Source organism: Tribolium castaneum, chromosome 1 (genome assembly GCF_031307605.1).
Source record: "Tribolium castaneum strain GA2 chromosome 1, icTriCast1.1, whole genome shotgun sequence".
Lineage (NCBI taxonomy): Eukaryota > Metazoa > Arthropoda > Insecta > Coleoptera > Tenebrionidae > Tribolium > Tribolium castaneum.
This window is the reverse complement of record NC_087394.1, coordinates 21,393,757-21,410,353: the sequence shown is the minus strand read 5'-3', so window position 1 is coordinate 21,410,353 and position 16,597 is coordinate 21,393,757. Positions and strand designations below refer to the sequence as shown.

Genomic DNA, 16,597 nt, shown 5'->3' with positions numbered 1-16,597 from the left:
CTTTTTATAATGTTTGCTCCTCTTTGGGCAATATATTTTTAAGCAGACCCCTAATCATGTACAAATGAGGGTCTCATAAAATTTTAATGGTGTTTCAACACTTTTTTGTCTCATAATTTAAGTTTCGTTTGAATTTTCTCTAACTTTGGAGTACACAATATGTTCCGTCTAAACCGCACATTGGAAGGAATCTGATTAATGATATTCTTTTGTATATTTTTCGACGTTTCTAAAACCCTATAAAAACATTCAATTTCATTCATGTAGTTCTCTTTTTCTCAATCAAATCAAAATTATTGTATAATGAATTCCACAAGAGAAAATTATTTTTTATACTTCGACACTGTCAAAATTTACGGTTTTTCTCCTGTGTAAGAAGTCTTGACAACTGTTTGACATTTCTGAACAGGAAACATTAGATAATTTTGAACAGATTTAAAGCAGTTTTAAGCTTTGTTGGATCTAATTCGAAGACTAAAATGTTGTATTCAACTCGTTTTCGTGTAAATCGGGTCATTTATTTCACCTCGTGGATGATAAACTACTCGTTTTCACTCGTGACTCTCGTGAAATAAAGGGTTCAATTTTCACTCAAATAAATAAATAACTATTTTTTCAGTTGTTATAAAAGTTACCTATATTTTAATGACGGAATAATAAGGCTACTAAGGGCCGATTTATAGAAAGCTTTGTTAAAATGTAATTCTTTGTTAAAAGTTGACATCACGCATGGATCAATAAAATATATTCAATTTGGTCACGTGATCAGTTAGTAATGCATTTAATTGCAGATTAACTTAATGACGCTTCTTTAAACCGACACTAGTAGTTATTTACCACGAGGTGAAATAAATGAACTACTTTACACGAAAACATGTTCAATACAACATTTTATTCTTCGAATTAGACTCAACAAGGTTTAAAATTGCTTGAAATCTGTTAAAAATAATCTGGCGTTTCGTATTAAGAAATGCCAAGCAGTTATCAAAACTGCCTTACACAGGAGAAATACCAGAAATTTTGATCAAGCATCAAATGAACTGGTATAGCACGTTCGTTTTCTGTCACAGTGTTGAATTTATTTTTACTCTCGTAATATTATATTTTCGAAAATTGGTACAAATTCAAATTCATATATTTCTACACGTATCTACTTTTCGAAAAATATCATCAGTTTTTCCTATACCATTTAATTATTTTCGAAGTACTATTTACAGTTTTTTGAAACATTTTTGGATTTGCACGAGGAGTCAGCTCCAAAGTTGGTACATAAAGTTTCCTGTTTTGTTTTAATTTTTTTCTTCAAGAGATTTCCTTGTGATCTCTCCTAAACAATATTCCTGATTTCTTTAAGCTTTCCTCACTTGGTTTTCCAAATTTCGTACACTTTTTCATTCATCCATTGCATTCATTTTCGATTTACGTTTTGGATTTGCATCTTTTTTTTTTCAAAAATTCTGCTACTTTTAAATATTTTGAAATCGTTTCTGGGCCTTTGAAAGAGTAAGTGTAGTTGTTTCTTTTAATGTTTTCAAATTGCAATTTTTTACAAACGCCAAAAGTTTTATGATTACTTTCGGAGAACTTCAAGTACCTATTACATATAGTTTTGCTACTAAACGGGGGATAATTTCATTCTTTTTTATTTCTTTTACCTAAATTTAACAATCTCCATGTTATGTTAACATTGCCATAAATTCATTGCTTCATTGGGTAGTATTTGTAGCTTTTTTATAGTTTGCTATTGAAATAGCATGAGATCGAAAATGAACTGAATTAGAGCAGGTCGTATCCTCAGAATTTAATTTTAGCCACATGTCAAAAATTGACAGATTAAGATTTTTTAAAATTGATTCCTTGTGAAATCTAAATTATTCCGAAATGATGTTTACTACTCAACAAAAAGCCTACAATGTAGCTGTTTCAAAACTATGTAAATGCCAATGTTGCATTTTCTCTTAAAATTAGTTGTTATAAATTATTTATGCACTTCAAAAAATTAATAGCTATTGTAATTTATACGGACTGTTTATAAAAGAGTGTAGGATCGTAGTATGTATTAAAAGTTTGCCCATCACTAACATCAACTATTGAATTATTTTGCACAAATAATTGGAAAGACAGCTAAAGCTTATTATTTACATTTTTATCAATAACTCGAAAACGAAGGACAATTGGAAATTTTTTTACTCTTAACTTTCGATTTATATTAACACCCTAAACCAAACTGCCAAAGCACGGGCGTCAAGTTCGAGACAGCCTGTATACTAAGTTGCATCGTTTAAAAGTTCGAGGGCACCAAAGTTAAAAAATTATTTTCATTTTTCTTTAATAACTTCTTAACGGAATAATCGGTTTTGATAAAACTTGGTACAGGTAATTTGCTGCCAAAACTACATCTTTTAGTGCTATTTTTTGTTTTTTTGGTATTCTAAAGTACTTATCTACTTATCTATCAACAATTGAACACATTTTAGAACATGTTTTTGTTATACGTTATCTGACTGGCGTAACTCTATTTTTATTCGAAAGGCCCATTATTTTTAAAGAATTTGTGTCTTATAAATTATTTGTATTGGCCTTAATTTTCGAGTAAAAAATATTATAAGCAGACGTGTCAAAATTTCGGACGTTTGCCAATTAATTATGTATTAATATTGGCTTATATCTCTCGGTAGAAACCATGAAAATTATTTCTGAAAGACAATTCTGATTAGTTTGACAACTACTGTCATGGCCCATGGGTTTTCAAAAATTAAATGATTAAATCTGAATTTTTTGGAACTGGTGTTTTATGACTTTTGTATATACTCTTCCAAGTGAAATATTGAAGATTGACTAAAGTAACATTTCATGATAACAATACTGTTGGGAACAGAAAGTGATTAGTCTGCAGTAAAATGCAAATTAGGGTTTTGTCGGGTAAAGATGTTTATTGCTCACTTCGTCACACTTTTCAAAACACATATTGCCATGAACAGATATGGGGCCTAAGCCTAAGCCTGAAGAAACCCTGATTTGGATTTTACTGCAGACTTATCATTTTCTGTCCCAAACTGGATTGTTGTCATGAAATATTACTTTAGTCAATCTTCACTATTTCGCTTGGAAGAGTATACATACATGGGTACAGACACTAGGCGCAGGACTAGTAAAGTTGTGTGAAACACCATGTGTGTAGGAAATTTTAAAATATAAATTTTATTTCAGAAAATTGAGGTATGGATATTTGAAGTTTTTCAAACGTAACCACTAATTTTGCAGGTTTTTTGTTTTTTTAAACACTTTCCAACACTCAAATAAAATTTTATAATAAATAAAAAAGGCATCAGGTGCAAATCCATTGTTCAACATTTCAAATACGGCAAAATTTTAATTTTAATGTAGTTTTTTTGCATTGCACGCCCATATTATAAAAATCTGGGATACCATTATTAATGCATCAATTTGTAGCGTGTTAGAAACTTTGGGCATCTATTAACTGTTTCAAAACTATAAAAACGCCAATGTCGCATTTTTTCTCAAAATTAGATGTTATAAGTTTGTTCATGCACTTAAAAAAAATAATAGCTAATGTAATTTATACTTTCAATGAGAGATCTTATCATTTTAATATCTATTTTACAAGTTTATCGATCTTATTTAACAAAATAGTTCGGTAAATTGCGACGTTGTCATTTTTATAGTTTTGAGACATCTAATAGAAGTATTCATTTTTTACGGGAACTAAAACTTAAAACACCCTGTAGGTATAGGAAGTGTCGCTAAAAAGGTTGTCTTATAATAACTCCTGTTGTTTAGAATATTGAAATTGAAGGTAAAAATATTTTCAGTAGACAGGACCGAATATATTATGCGTAGATGCCAATTTTCATTCTTAAAACGCTCAAAATTTGTGTGCAGTTTAGACGGAACAGCCTTTCGATATTTGTTTTTGCGCCGTTTCCTCGATAAACGCTCACCCAAATGACGAAATCAAATCGTCCCTTTCTCACTCTTTCCCTGCACGTAGCAGCAACAGCAGCCGGGGTCAGGCGAAAACTACTCCTCGGACCACCTCTCCGAAACCGCTTCACTGGACAACAGTAGCGCTTTACAAGCCTTGGGCTTAAACCCCCAAGGCCTGATCGAAAACCGAGCAGTAACATCGTGTCTACCACCTTCGCCCCTCCGGACATCCTACAACCCACCCGGCAGCGTGTTCAACTTTTCCTTCCCCCAAGTTGACGCCTGCTACGACCCCCAGCTCCTCCAAAGACTCCAGAACATGGGCGGCTACACCCCTTCATACGCCTACAACTACACCCAGACCCTCCCCTACTTGCCCAACCTGTACAACCAACCCCTCATCAACAACAACTACACCCTGCAGTCGCCGACTCAGAAGAAGCTGCCGTCGTCACCCATGCCCATGAGGCACTCCTTCGCCGGGAGCAGCCCCGCGTCGGAGCGCCGGGTGAGCCCCGCCAGAGGGGGCGAGCCCATGTACCCGGGGAACCACCTGCAGGTGCAGCAGGCGGTGCAGAGACAGCCGAGTCCCGACAGAAGGGATGGCCAGTTCATCAAGCCCCTGTCCCAGATGGGCACCTTGACGGCCACTGATCCCGAGGGAAGGGTGCGGGTGATAGTTCCAGTCCCGGCGAACTCGGCGGAAGACACCGGGACGCTGATGGCCAACTTGAGACTGAGTGACAGTTTGAGGGTTAGTGACGATCGGACTCTGAACGGACCGCCGATCACACGGTCGACGAGTGAGAAAGTGCCCAACAGGAGCGAACTGATGTCGCAAGTGCAGCGCACCATGTGGGCAAGACACACCACCAAGTGATCATGACATATCAGAGTTGCGATCGTTAACTTAAGGACTAATTATAGCATTTTGTTTTGTTTTTCGTCGGTTTTTGTTTATAAAACACGTCCAGAACTGCTACCAGATCGTAGGAATACAAGTAAATTTAGGCTTGTTTATATTAGGTTCTAATATCATTTACTTGATAAGCAGTTGTAGAGGTGTTAGTAGGAAAAATCAGATCAGTGTTCGATATTTTTTCTAGTCAAACTATATTTACTTCAAGGTTTTTCGAAAAACAAACAAAAACGGTTTACGGTTAATACATTTTATTTAAAAATGTTGGGTTTGGTATTGACAGATTTGCATGTTTTATTTTTCCATATGTTAAAATAATAAGGTGCTTGCAAAATTATTATTTCTGTTAGTTGCGATAAAAGTGAAAGGCATTACGAATTTTTTTATTTTGATTTAAACATCTGTACCAGAACAATGATTTGCTCTCAAACACATATTGACATTATCGTCAATCGTTTTAATATACAGAATGGCGCATAAGTACATCGTTTTTGTGAATAGTATTTTAAATAAAAAAAGAAGGTAACGAAAGTCAAAGTTTATTTTCAAATTACTTAAGAGTAAAGTTTCACTTTCTCACCGAAATCAGTATTACAATGTGTTTTTAAATGTTTCTCATCCAGTTTACTTTAAAACTGGTTTAAATGTAAAAAAAATTGTTCCGCTCTACTCAATTGAATGCTCTGCCAATAAATGTCAAATCTGTCAGTTGGGAAATTAAATTAATTTTCTTAAAAAATTTCATTAAAATCCAACTAAATTGCAACAATGTGCAAGAAAACACTTTTATTATCGAAGCTTATTTCCCAATTCGAGACTTAATAATTGGACAATAGTAATATTCGGTGTCTAAATGCCTGCCATTAATTCTATAAAGCCGCATTTCTGATTTTACATGGAAAATTTACAGACGACTACATGATTAAAAACACATTGTATAATCATAAAAGAAATAAAAAAGTGGAGTCCGCTTACAACGAACAAAATTTGACTTGCAACATTATTAAATTTTTCTCTTAAAATGAACTCTTGCCCCCATTTTAAAAAATATGTTGGGGTTGATAATGAGTAATATGACAAAGCAGCAAGAGAAGTGTTAAATGATGAACGTATTATTGACTGAAAACAACCAATGAAAACCAGTATTTATAAAGATAATTACAGTGTGAATTTGATAATTGTGCAAATATTTTATGGGGTGATTATAGAGCTCAAAAGAAGTCAAAATAAATCAACTTGTCTTATATTCATAAGTTATTTATTCAACGAATTGAATTCATTTATTCCACAAGTGAAATATTAAACCACGAGTGAAAACGAATGGTTCATTATCCACAAGGTTAAATAAATGAATCGATTTACACGAAAAGGAGTTGAATACAACATTTTATTCTTCAAATTAGACTCAGCATGGCTTAAAATTGCTTTAAATCTGTTTAAAATGATCTGACGTTTTGTAATGAGAAATCTTACACAGTTATCAAACTTCCTTACACAGGAGAAAAATTATAAATTTTGACAGTGTCGAAGAATAAAATGTTTTTAGCTACTTTTTGAGATATAAATACAGTTACTATACCGTCTAAAAATTCGTCAATAAACTGCAATATGAACTAGATTTGGGTCTTTGGAGTACTTTTTTCCGAAGTTTACATACTTAATTGTCGATACGATATTTGAGAGAATGAAATTCGGTACTATCTTGGCCAAAACATATGAAAATATTTACATTTTTATAATTATGTACGGTTGAACTCATTTTTTGTGGCTGTTTTTCTAATTTTAACTCAATGTAGTTGATTTTGAAGAATTATTTTTGAAAGACATGTTTGTTTAAAACTTTTGCTAATAAAGTATAAAGTTGAGCGCTAGAGTAATATTTATTCTTTGATCAAAATTCCCTATACCTCAGAAACTATAAAAAACTATTGAATAACGTAAGTTGAGTTATTTTCACTTTTTTTGAGCTCTACTAACACTAACACTCTACTATATTTGCACAACTATCAAATTCACACAGAATATGTGTTACTGTTCGTAGAAGGATTCATGTTTTTTTTATGCAATACTTCTTTACATATTTTGTCCTATTTATGTGTAAAGCAAAAATAACTGCTAAAAAACTTTTTTTAAATTTACCTTTTATAGTAAATCTCGCGTATAACGAACATTTTCTGAGTTCGTTATAACTAGACACCACTGTCATTAAAAAGAAAGTTTGAATTTTTTGGTGACCATGTTAGACGTTTTGAAACAAATGCGATTTATATCGAGGTTTTAAAAATTTCTTCTTGTTCAAGTATCGTCGAGCTTAGTAAGTAAACATTGAAACGTTGGAAAAAATTGCTTTCTATTTCAATATTTTTTCTATTATTGTTTTAAATAATTGAAATAATCAACTAGGTATTAGTTCATTTAATTTTGTTTTAGATGAGTTTCAGTTTCGGGCTTTGTGTGGAAATAATTCTTTTGATCGACATAGATATTTATTTTTTCCATTGTAAGAGTTAATTACTTACACTAAAATTATTAACAATTTAGAGTAAGTAACATAATTAATAGTAAATAAGAGTTAAAAGGACCTTTGGCATTTTATTAAGTAATTTTTTTGATGTTAGTTTAATGCAGTAACAAGTAGCTTCTTATACTGGAATAAAATTGATACTTCGAAGACTCTACTAACGGAGTTTTTCTTTAACAATTTTTTGTGATATTTTGTTTGATCAGATTTTTTAGAATTGAAGAAAATCAAAACTCAAGAATGAGCTTAACGCATTTAGAAATCACAAACGCAGAAGTAAATAAATACGTAAATAAAAAATCTAAATACGAATACATAGCTAAAATTGTATATGTAGTATTGATCCTCATGTTTTTTTCTCCTTTGATTATGTATGCATGCTTATGGAACTTTTTTTTAACTTTTAGGGTTGTTTCAACGAAATCTTTTGAAATAATAAGTAAGCTTCCGGATCATAACACTCACAACAGAACAAAATCTATTAGAATATTTCGTTTTACATTAGATCTACTTTTGCGCCATCCTATATTTACGTAGTCTACCACATATTAGGAATTTCGTTATTTCAAAATTTACGTTTAGATTTACGTACAAATGTATCAAGAAATATTAATTGTGATTAAATCAACCCAGTTTAAAAATGCTTATACAGGATGGTTCAAAAATCTTGGTCCATCTCTTGGGTAGTGATAGAAGAGATCCAACATAAACATCCAAGTTAAAATTACCTATCACAAAAATTTGTTTGCGCATTTTTTCACGATATTAATTTTTTCTTGAATCTAACTAGCGCAAATGACAATCCCGGTAACATTAAATAGATACCTGTTTAAAAAATCACCAATTTGTATCTTATGGTGTACAAAACGTTTAACAAATAGCGAACTGAGCAATAAATTAAATCCGTCAAGATTGGAAAAACAGAATAACAATAAAAAAAGATCAATTTCATTTTTTATGCTTAGCTGAATGCCTTTTATCACCATTAGAAAGTTGGTTCGCCACTTTTGAATCATTGTGTATAAAGCAAGTCTTATGTTTTGTAATAGAAGACTAAAATAATTTAATAATTTAAAATATATTGAAACCAAAAATGGTCAATTTAAGTCAGAATTTAAAGAGACTTTAAATTGATGTGGGTTGAAAATATTTTCTCGTTGTTGAAAACAGAATTTGCAACCGTTTACGCTTTTAGCGTACACTTTACTTTTAAAAAAATTCCTTTTAGACTTTTTATTCATTGCCTTCCACTTTGGTTACGTAGCTACATGTAAAACATTTACCAAAAACCTAACCGTATTTTGTAACATTGTTGAGACTTATCCTTGAGCCAGTATTGCTAGATGTACATATTTTCGAAATGTCTCCTGTTTTACTAAAGCGATGTTAGCTGATGTTATTTTTAATGTATTGAAATAAACTTTGTTTTGCAAAATGTAATAATTTATTCCTCCGCACCCGGTCATGTTTCCATTAAAAACGAGGCAAGCAACAAGGCACTTTCGCTAAAAGCACCCTTCAAAAACTAAATTTCTGCATTTAGCTCAGTTCGACGGCCAAAGTGGAGCGCTGGTTCGAGCTGCTGGAGCCGCCTTCCATCTCGCGACCCGAGAGCGGCTTCGTATCCTGTCAGGACCCCGATCTGGAGGAGGACGATGACGAACGAGCGATACTTGAAGGAACGAGAAACCTCTTATCCAAGCTGAGCGCACGCAAACAGAGGAAGTTGTTAGGCTTGAAATTGGGCAAAGTGACGACGTTTTGACGTCTGGAGAAATTCCTTTGAGTTAGTTGCAGTTTAGGGCTTTATCGCATGAAAAAATGCTGGTGAAAAGACTCCTCATTAAACGCTGATAGCGTGAAATGAGATACATTTCACAAATATCTGCTTAGCAAGATTCGCGCGAAACGAAGTCACTAATTGAAACCAGCAGAATAACTAAATTTCAATCAGTCACTCGAAGCGACTTTTAGACATTTTATAATTAGTTCTAATTTAATTATAATTATGTTTATTTGGAGAAATTAGAAATGTGATAACGCTATAACGTAATTATTATTCCAGTGTAATACTGCCATTTATGACGTATTTTTTTACACAATGCGCTAGGTTTGTAGGAAGTTTATTTTTAATACAATTGTTGTTTAATTATCTCGTAAAATAGTCAAATATTAGCGTAAGATAAATGACATCAGCTGCAGTATTGTACAAGGCAATAAATTCTAGGAAATAGAAATAGATTTGTTACTGTACAATAATTTAAAATGTAATTAAAAGTGCTATGTACAAAGCTTAAATTTACGGACGTTGTAATTTATTGTTCAATCAAGGCTGATTCAACAATTAATTTATATCGATATTAGACTAGTTTAACATTTATTGCATGACTGACTTATGATTAATTGGAAAATAAATTTTTGAAATTTGTTTGATCTATTTTTACCATCCACAAATTAAAAACAAGCATCAAAAATCGTTGTTGCATGCGCTATGGCTCCATTGTGTATTGTTTGCATTCATTACTACAAGAAATGTTTTACTAACATCTCTAGAGTAATATTTTGCAACTGCACTTTGTGTCGCTCATTTTACAAATAACAAAGGAACATCTGCTAATGTTTGTTACGTTTCAGCTTATTATTTTTATTTGCATTTCGAGTTCATTTAAAACTTTTTAACTGTTGTACTTTGCAACCGAAAGTGGTAAAAGCAAAATCTGGTTGAATTATTGTAGATAGCGTAACTTTAGCTTTAAATTTAAATGCACTAAACGCTACTTACTACGAGAGAAGGGTTAACGTGGGTTAAAGAGGATAAACACAAAAGCAGCGAAGCGACGGTCAGATATGATTACTGAGAGAAAATTCATTTCAACATAAAAAGTTTGAACGTAAACCATTTTAGGTAATGTGATAGAATAACGAAGAACTAGTAGTTCGACTTTTGTGAGACAATTACAAAAAATTACAAGTCATATTAGGAATCTTCTACTTCTCGTACATGCACTTAGCTATAATGGAATAAATTGTGTGCTTTTACGAGATTATTAATGAAACAGAAATCATCAAATAATGTGTTAAGTTTCACAGTTTTGTTTGACACAGTATTTCAGTCTTTTACTTTTTTTACAAAAAATATATCATAATTTAGTTTAGTTTTTAGGAGTAAATTGTAATCTTTTTTCAAAAATGTAAAAAAAGTGCGAAAAACGAAAAAAAGTTGGTTTTGAAAAATATCACTTACTTGTAGTTTTTTATCATGTGACTATTCTTTTCAAAAAGTAGATAGATAATTTAAAACAAAACTGCTTGGTTCCATACTTTTTATTCACGGGTATGAGTTTTGGGCTACAGGACATGGTTTTGACAACGGGTGTACTTCAAGGTGTCGTGTCAGGTGATAACTTGAGATGATGAAAAAAGAAAATTTACTCTTTTTTGTTTTGTTGTGTTTATAGGTATTTAATATCAGGTAAGTATACAATGAAGATTTTATTTTGCTGAACATTGGCGTTTCTATGGAACTCTTTGCAATGCATTGACATGGATTTTTTAAAACTGAACTTAAGATCATACAATTAATGGTGATATGTGTGTTATCTGGTGTTCAGTTTATCATAAAATACAGAAGATTTTGGAAATAAAGTAATGCATTGATATGAATTTTTTTAAGTTGTTCAGTTTAATAAGAACCTCAATACACTGTGTAAACTTGACTAGTTAGCAAAACTGACGACTATTTTAATAGACTACACAGTTTCAACTAGAATAGCTGCTAGTTTACAAACTAGTCAAGAATCTTGACTAATTTATTTAAAAGACAAAATAGCTGGGTAATGTGTAAACCGAAGTTATAAGCTAATCAAGTCTTGGCAGATTTGACTCAGATTGTTTCATCTAAATTTCTAGAGCAAAAACTTTTACTTATACTTTAAAAAAAGTTTACATTATAAGGCATTTTAAAGACTTACACTTACGCAAGATCAAAATAGTAAGAAGAAAACAAACCGAGATTTTTACCTAAGTATTAATTTGTTAGTTTCCTTAAACAACGAATTGATTCTCGTGGCAATTACACAAAAATAATAAACCATGTAAATAAAAAAATATGTTTTTGAGATTGCTATAATATTATAATAAGCGAGGTTGTAGAAAAAGTATAGTGTTCAACTTGTCGAAATCATTTTTTTTACTTGCAAACATTACCATTCGTTACTTTAGTCACTCAATATAGAACAATATACATATTATGTCTAATTATTACTTCAAATCGCATTTTAATGGCTACTGAAAACTGGAATAATATACACGTTGTACCAGCAATTTAAAAAAGTTTATTATTGATTTTTAAATGTTAGAAAATTATTTTTTTATAAAAACCGTAGATATTAACACACCTAGATATTGACTTATCTAAAATTACATCCAACTATACCAGAAATTATTAGCTGTTTCAAAACTATAAAAACGCCAACGTCGCAATTTACCAAATAATTTTTTTAAAGAAGGTTGATAAAAATGTAAAATAATTATTAATGAATAGATTTCTGATATCTTCTTGAAGTGCATGAATAATTTATAAAAGCTAATTTTGAGAGAAAATGCCACGTTTATTATGTGTTTATTATATGGTTATATAGTTATAATTTTGAAACAGCTAGTAGCTACAACACAAACTTATTTTTTTCTAAATGGAACATTCTATATTTTACTGCAGTTTTGGATGTAGCGTTTGATAATGATCTTAGTTTTTGAAATTATTTGTTTTTCTACAACACTATTCGAAAGATCTCAATTTCACACAATTTAGTAAGCCTGAAAGTTGACAATTTCATACATCTGTTAAAAACCCGTGCGTAATTATGTCGCACAGTTTTAACGTAATTGTTTGCTTTTATCAAGTATGTTACTATTCCGTTTATCTGCAAGGAGAGTTCAAAAGCAAGACAACTGGTAACTTTGCAACTTCCTTAAAGAAATAACCATTTATTTAAACCTTAAAATTTCAGAACTTTAATACGGCGGACCGCCGACATCACAATACTTAAGAACCACGATGAATAGAAATCTACTGCTGTCGCGAAGAATATGGTACTCATGAATCAGATACCAATACAATGTAAAGTGCAGATAAATTTTAAATGAAATTCATCAGAATTTTTTTTCAATAAATGGCTTTTCTTCAGTGTCGTAGGAAAAATAGTGTATAAAACTCTCTGGAAAGTGTTTATCGTTTGCTGATGAGCTTTCCGCACTCAGCTGACTCGTGCGTCATCATTCCCACTCGCACGATGTCACTCACTTTCCACACACTTTATGTCGTATACAATTTTTTTGACGAAAAGATAAAATCGTAACTTCGAAATGTTTTTTCTTATTGCAAAATTTTTTAATTATACCTAACCTTTTGATCTTTTTAAACTTTATTAGGGTTTGTAATTTTTTATATTCGGTTTTTCTCGAGTATACGTAATTAAAAAAATTATCTAAAACAAAGTTTAAAAATCCGACACACCAAAGTTTTACTTGAAACACGACGCGTTTCAACCACAAAGTGGTATTCACACCTGAGGATGAACACTTTGTGGTTGAAACGCGTCGTGTTTTAAATAAAAGTTTGGTGTGTCGGTTTTTTTTGTTTTAGTTAATTTCCAAGCCAAGAAAATCCAACAAGAAGTAAAAAAATCATAATTTTTAAAACGTACATCTGAACTATCTTACATAAATAAAATTTCAATTATTGTGATTTTTTTATTTTCGTTATTAAAGAATGAATAACATAAATATTTATTTCTGCAAATGTAAAATAGTTGCGGTGCTTATATACAAAGTGAGATTAAATAATTTTGGTATTTCTGTTACTAGTTTTAGTATTTTGAATATTTAAGCAACGATTAAAGGTACAGTAATGTTTAGATAATCCGAACCCCCTATAATCCGAACGATTCTATAATCCCAATTGTGTAAAATGGTGTCTTTAATCCGAACGTCTGAATCCCGTAATTCGAGTCACCACTTGTTTTAAATATTGATTACTTTCTAGAAAGAAGCTGAAACAGCAGCTGTTTCAAATACTACCCTCATTTTTTAATTTTTTTATTTTTTACTTTGAAACATATACAACATATACGAAAAAACGAATTAGTACATAATTCCTTCTAGTTTTTGAGTTATCAAAAAAAAACATTTTAATTGGCACTCTACAATGGCAATTTTTTGGTAAAAGACTATGCTCTAAAAATGTGTCCTACTTTAATAATATTGTTTTTGAACCAGTGTTTTTTTTAAATAAATTATTAAAGTTACGTTCCGAATTTAGCCGAAGAAGGTGTATCCATGAATGATGCGTCGCGAATATACACATCCATGAATACAACCACTTCGGCCAAGTTCGAAAAATTTTCGTAAATAGTTCGGAACGCAATTTTAATAATTTATTAAAAAAACACTGGTTCAAAAACAATATTATTAAGTTAAAAGTATTTTTTGAAGCATAATGTTTTATCAAAAAATTGCCAAAGTAAAATATTTTAAGAAGAAAAAATTTTTTGAATAACTCGAAAACTAAAAGAAATTTCGCAAAAATTTATTCTTTATACAATCACATTTTTAAAGTAGTTGATGATGTACCAATTACTTTTTTCGTAAAGTATAAACCAGGTTTAGGCACAAAACGCTTCTTGGTTCTATACAGGCTGCTCAAAAACTGGCGCACCAACTCAATGGTAGGTTATTGAGAAGCAAGTGCAGTTTGTAGTTTTCATTATTTTTTAATGTTTTTATGCTTCACACTAGGTAATCGTTCCCTAACAAAACGATGAATAATTATTTTTAAATTTTCTATCAGACTTTAGCAGTTTCTTTAATTTAAAAAATTAAAATTCATCAAAAAAATCACAATGTGTAGATGTGACAACACTGGGAATTATTTCCTAGGAAACCGTTTCAAAAATAATTTATTTTTATTGTTGATCAAATTCTATTGCGATCATGACTGTTAGACAACGTTGCCACATATCATTTATCTAAAATCCGTTATTTATCAATAACTTTAATACAAAGAATTTTTTAAATATTTTTACCTTCATCTGTAACCAGTTCTCTACCACACAGCATTGAGTTGGTGCGTCAGTTTTTGAGCACGCTGTACTTTTCCCAACGCTGTATAAGTTTTTATAGCCACTGAGCATATATTTTTTTTGGTAGAAATATGCATTTGTATGACTAACTGAATATGTCAGGTATCTGTAAATCGAACGCGTATTCGAATTATTGATATACCTAATTTATTATGAATTCTATAATCCGAACGTTTTCGTAATCCGACTGGTGTCTGCAAACTTTCTGCTCGGATTATCCAAACATTACTGTATAGCATTTTAAAGAGCATTGATTATTTGATCAATTTTGAAAACATGTTTTGAAATATTTATTCACTGAATCCCAACTTTGACTAAATATTTAACTCGATATGTGGTTCATAATTTCAACGCTTTTACTCTTTTTATACCTTTGTGAGCTTCCAATATTACAGAGCAAATAACGTAAATTTAGTCACTTGAGCAAACGTAATAAGAACCGTTTACTTGACTGCAGTTAGCAATTAATCCATGTACGACAGGAGAATCTATTTGGTAATTTTCTCAGCTTTTGCACAATTTAATTACGTTCAAACTAAACCAAATTACCACGTGGATTTTCCGAGGGATTTTCTTAATACAGATTATACAGTGAAGGAAGCAAATGTCCATTTTTAATTGCACCAAATTGGCAATCTTCTTCGGCGTTCCTTCAGTTTGTCCACACCACTTTCCAATTTCCTTCCCTGGCAATAAAATTTCCTTACCACTCAAAGTTCTCCGAGGTTAAGCACCTGTAATTATCACGTGAACTAAGTTTAATTATGCTCGTGCCGTCAGCGTAATGCGGGCATTAAGAGGCCGTCGGTATCAACCCTCCGACGAGATAACAACCACTTAATAAATTATCGATCTTGCCAACATCTCATTCTTCTGAATTTTCGTCCGGACTCACACCTCGCTTTAATTAAATTCGTTTGCTGAAAATCCGCCCAGTAAAAATAATTACTTTTATTACACGCGCAGCGATTAGCTTGAGTAATTCTTTGAACCTGGAGAGCATTAGCATAAGTAATAACACGATGCCAGGATCATATATCACGGCTCTAGGAGCGTTCTATGCAGTGGCGTATTTGTGGGGTGGGTTCTAATAAACATAACAGCAAAGTAAGTAAGAAAGTATATGTAAGAGCTATTTGTACACCAAGGGAAAAAAGTCATGTATTCTCTCTGTAAGATACATGTACGTTACATACAATGTGTTCAAAAATTGATCAAGTCACCTATGAAATTTAAACGTAATGTGCCGCTTAATTTAAACTGTGATTGCCGTCAAAGTGACAGATCCGTCACAATAATGCAAAAAGGCTTCGAATCCAAAAATTAAAGAATACACAACAAAAATCACGGAAATATAAAAAACAAATCAAGACAAACCCCACAAATGAAACAACTTTGCCAAAAATTGAAAAAAGTAAGTCAAAGGTAATTCAAAGATTTGACAGATAAACTACAATTCGGAAATAAAATTAACTAGACGCCCTCTGGTGATGACTTTTGAACTATGTCGAAAACAGTAAAGAAATTTTCGTAATTCCACATTTAACTGACATTTAATGAATTGTTCAACAATTTTGCGTGAAGTGTGTGAATTTTAGGTTAGAATTTTTCCACTGAAAAAATCATGAAATGTTTCGGTAAATCTATAAAACTACAATAAAGATTAACAACTCCTGATACATTTAAACGTAAATTATGCCAAAAGGTAGGCTTTTTAATGTCTTTGTAATAATTTTCCAATAAAGAAAGTGAACCAAACAGTCATTCGTTATTCGTGTTTTTCTCGTCATCTCTAATTTGTCAACATTCGTTCCTTGCACCAAAGATACAATTGTCATTTCGCATAGGCAATACAATAATTGTGAAGCCTCAAAATTCGAACAACGCTCAAAATATCCGAATAAACGTTTTCCCTCCATTTATGGTTACTGTTTTCGACCTAGTTCAGTGGCGCCCCCAACGGTAATTTTACTTCCGAATACTCACTTGAACGAAGCGGTACACTGAATTTGAATTCCACAGTCAACTTGATGAACAACCATTTTTGAACACATTGTAGTTATCATCTAA

General features: G+C 31.7%; 1 protein-coding gene across 3 annotated transcripts in view; it reads left to right on the top strand.

Annotated features, from left to right (window-relative positions):
* LOC656793 (uncharacterized protein) overlaps positions 1-8,823 on the top strand; it is a 132,144-nt gene extending 123,321 nt beyond the window's left edge. For 2 of the 3 annotated variants that reach the window (XM_008201010.3, XM_008201009.3), the window contains one exon: positions 4,013-8,823. In XM_008201010.3, the coding sequence (XP_008199232.1) occupies positions 4,013-4,828 (816 nt within the window). In that variant the 3' untranslated portion in view covers positions 4,829-8,823. The remainder of the gene's footprint in view (positions 1-4,012) is intronic. The other variant, XM_064355394.1, reaches the window with a different exon arrangement.
* The last annotated feature ends 7,774 nt before the right edge of the window (positions 8,824-16,597 follow it).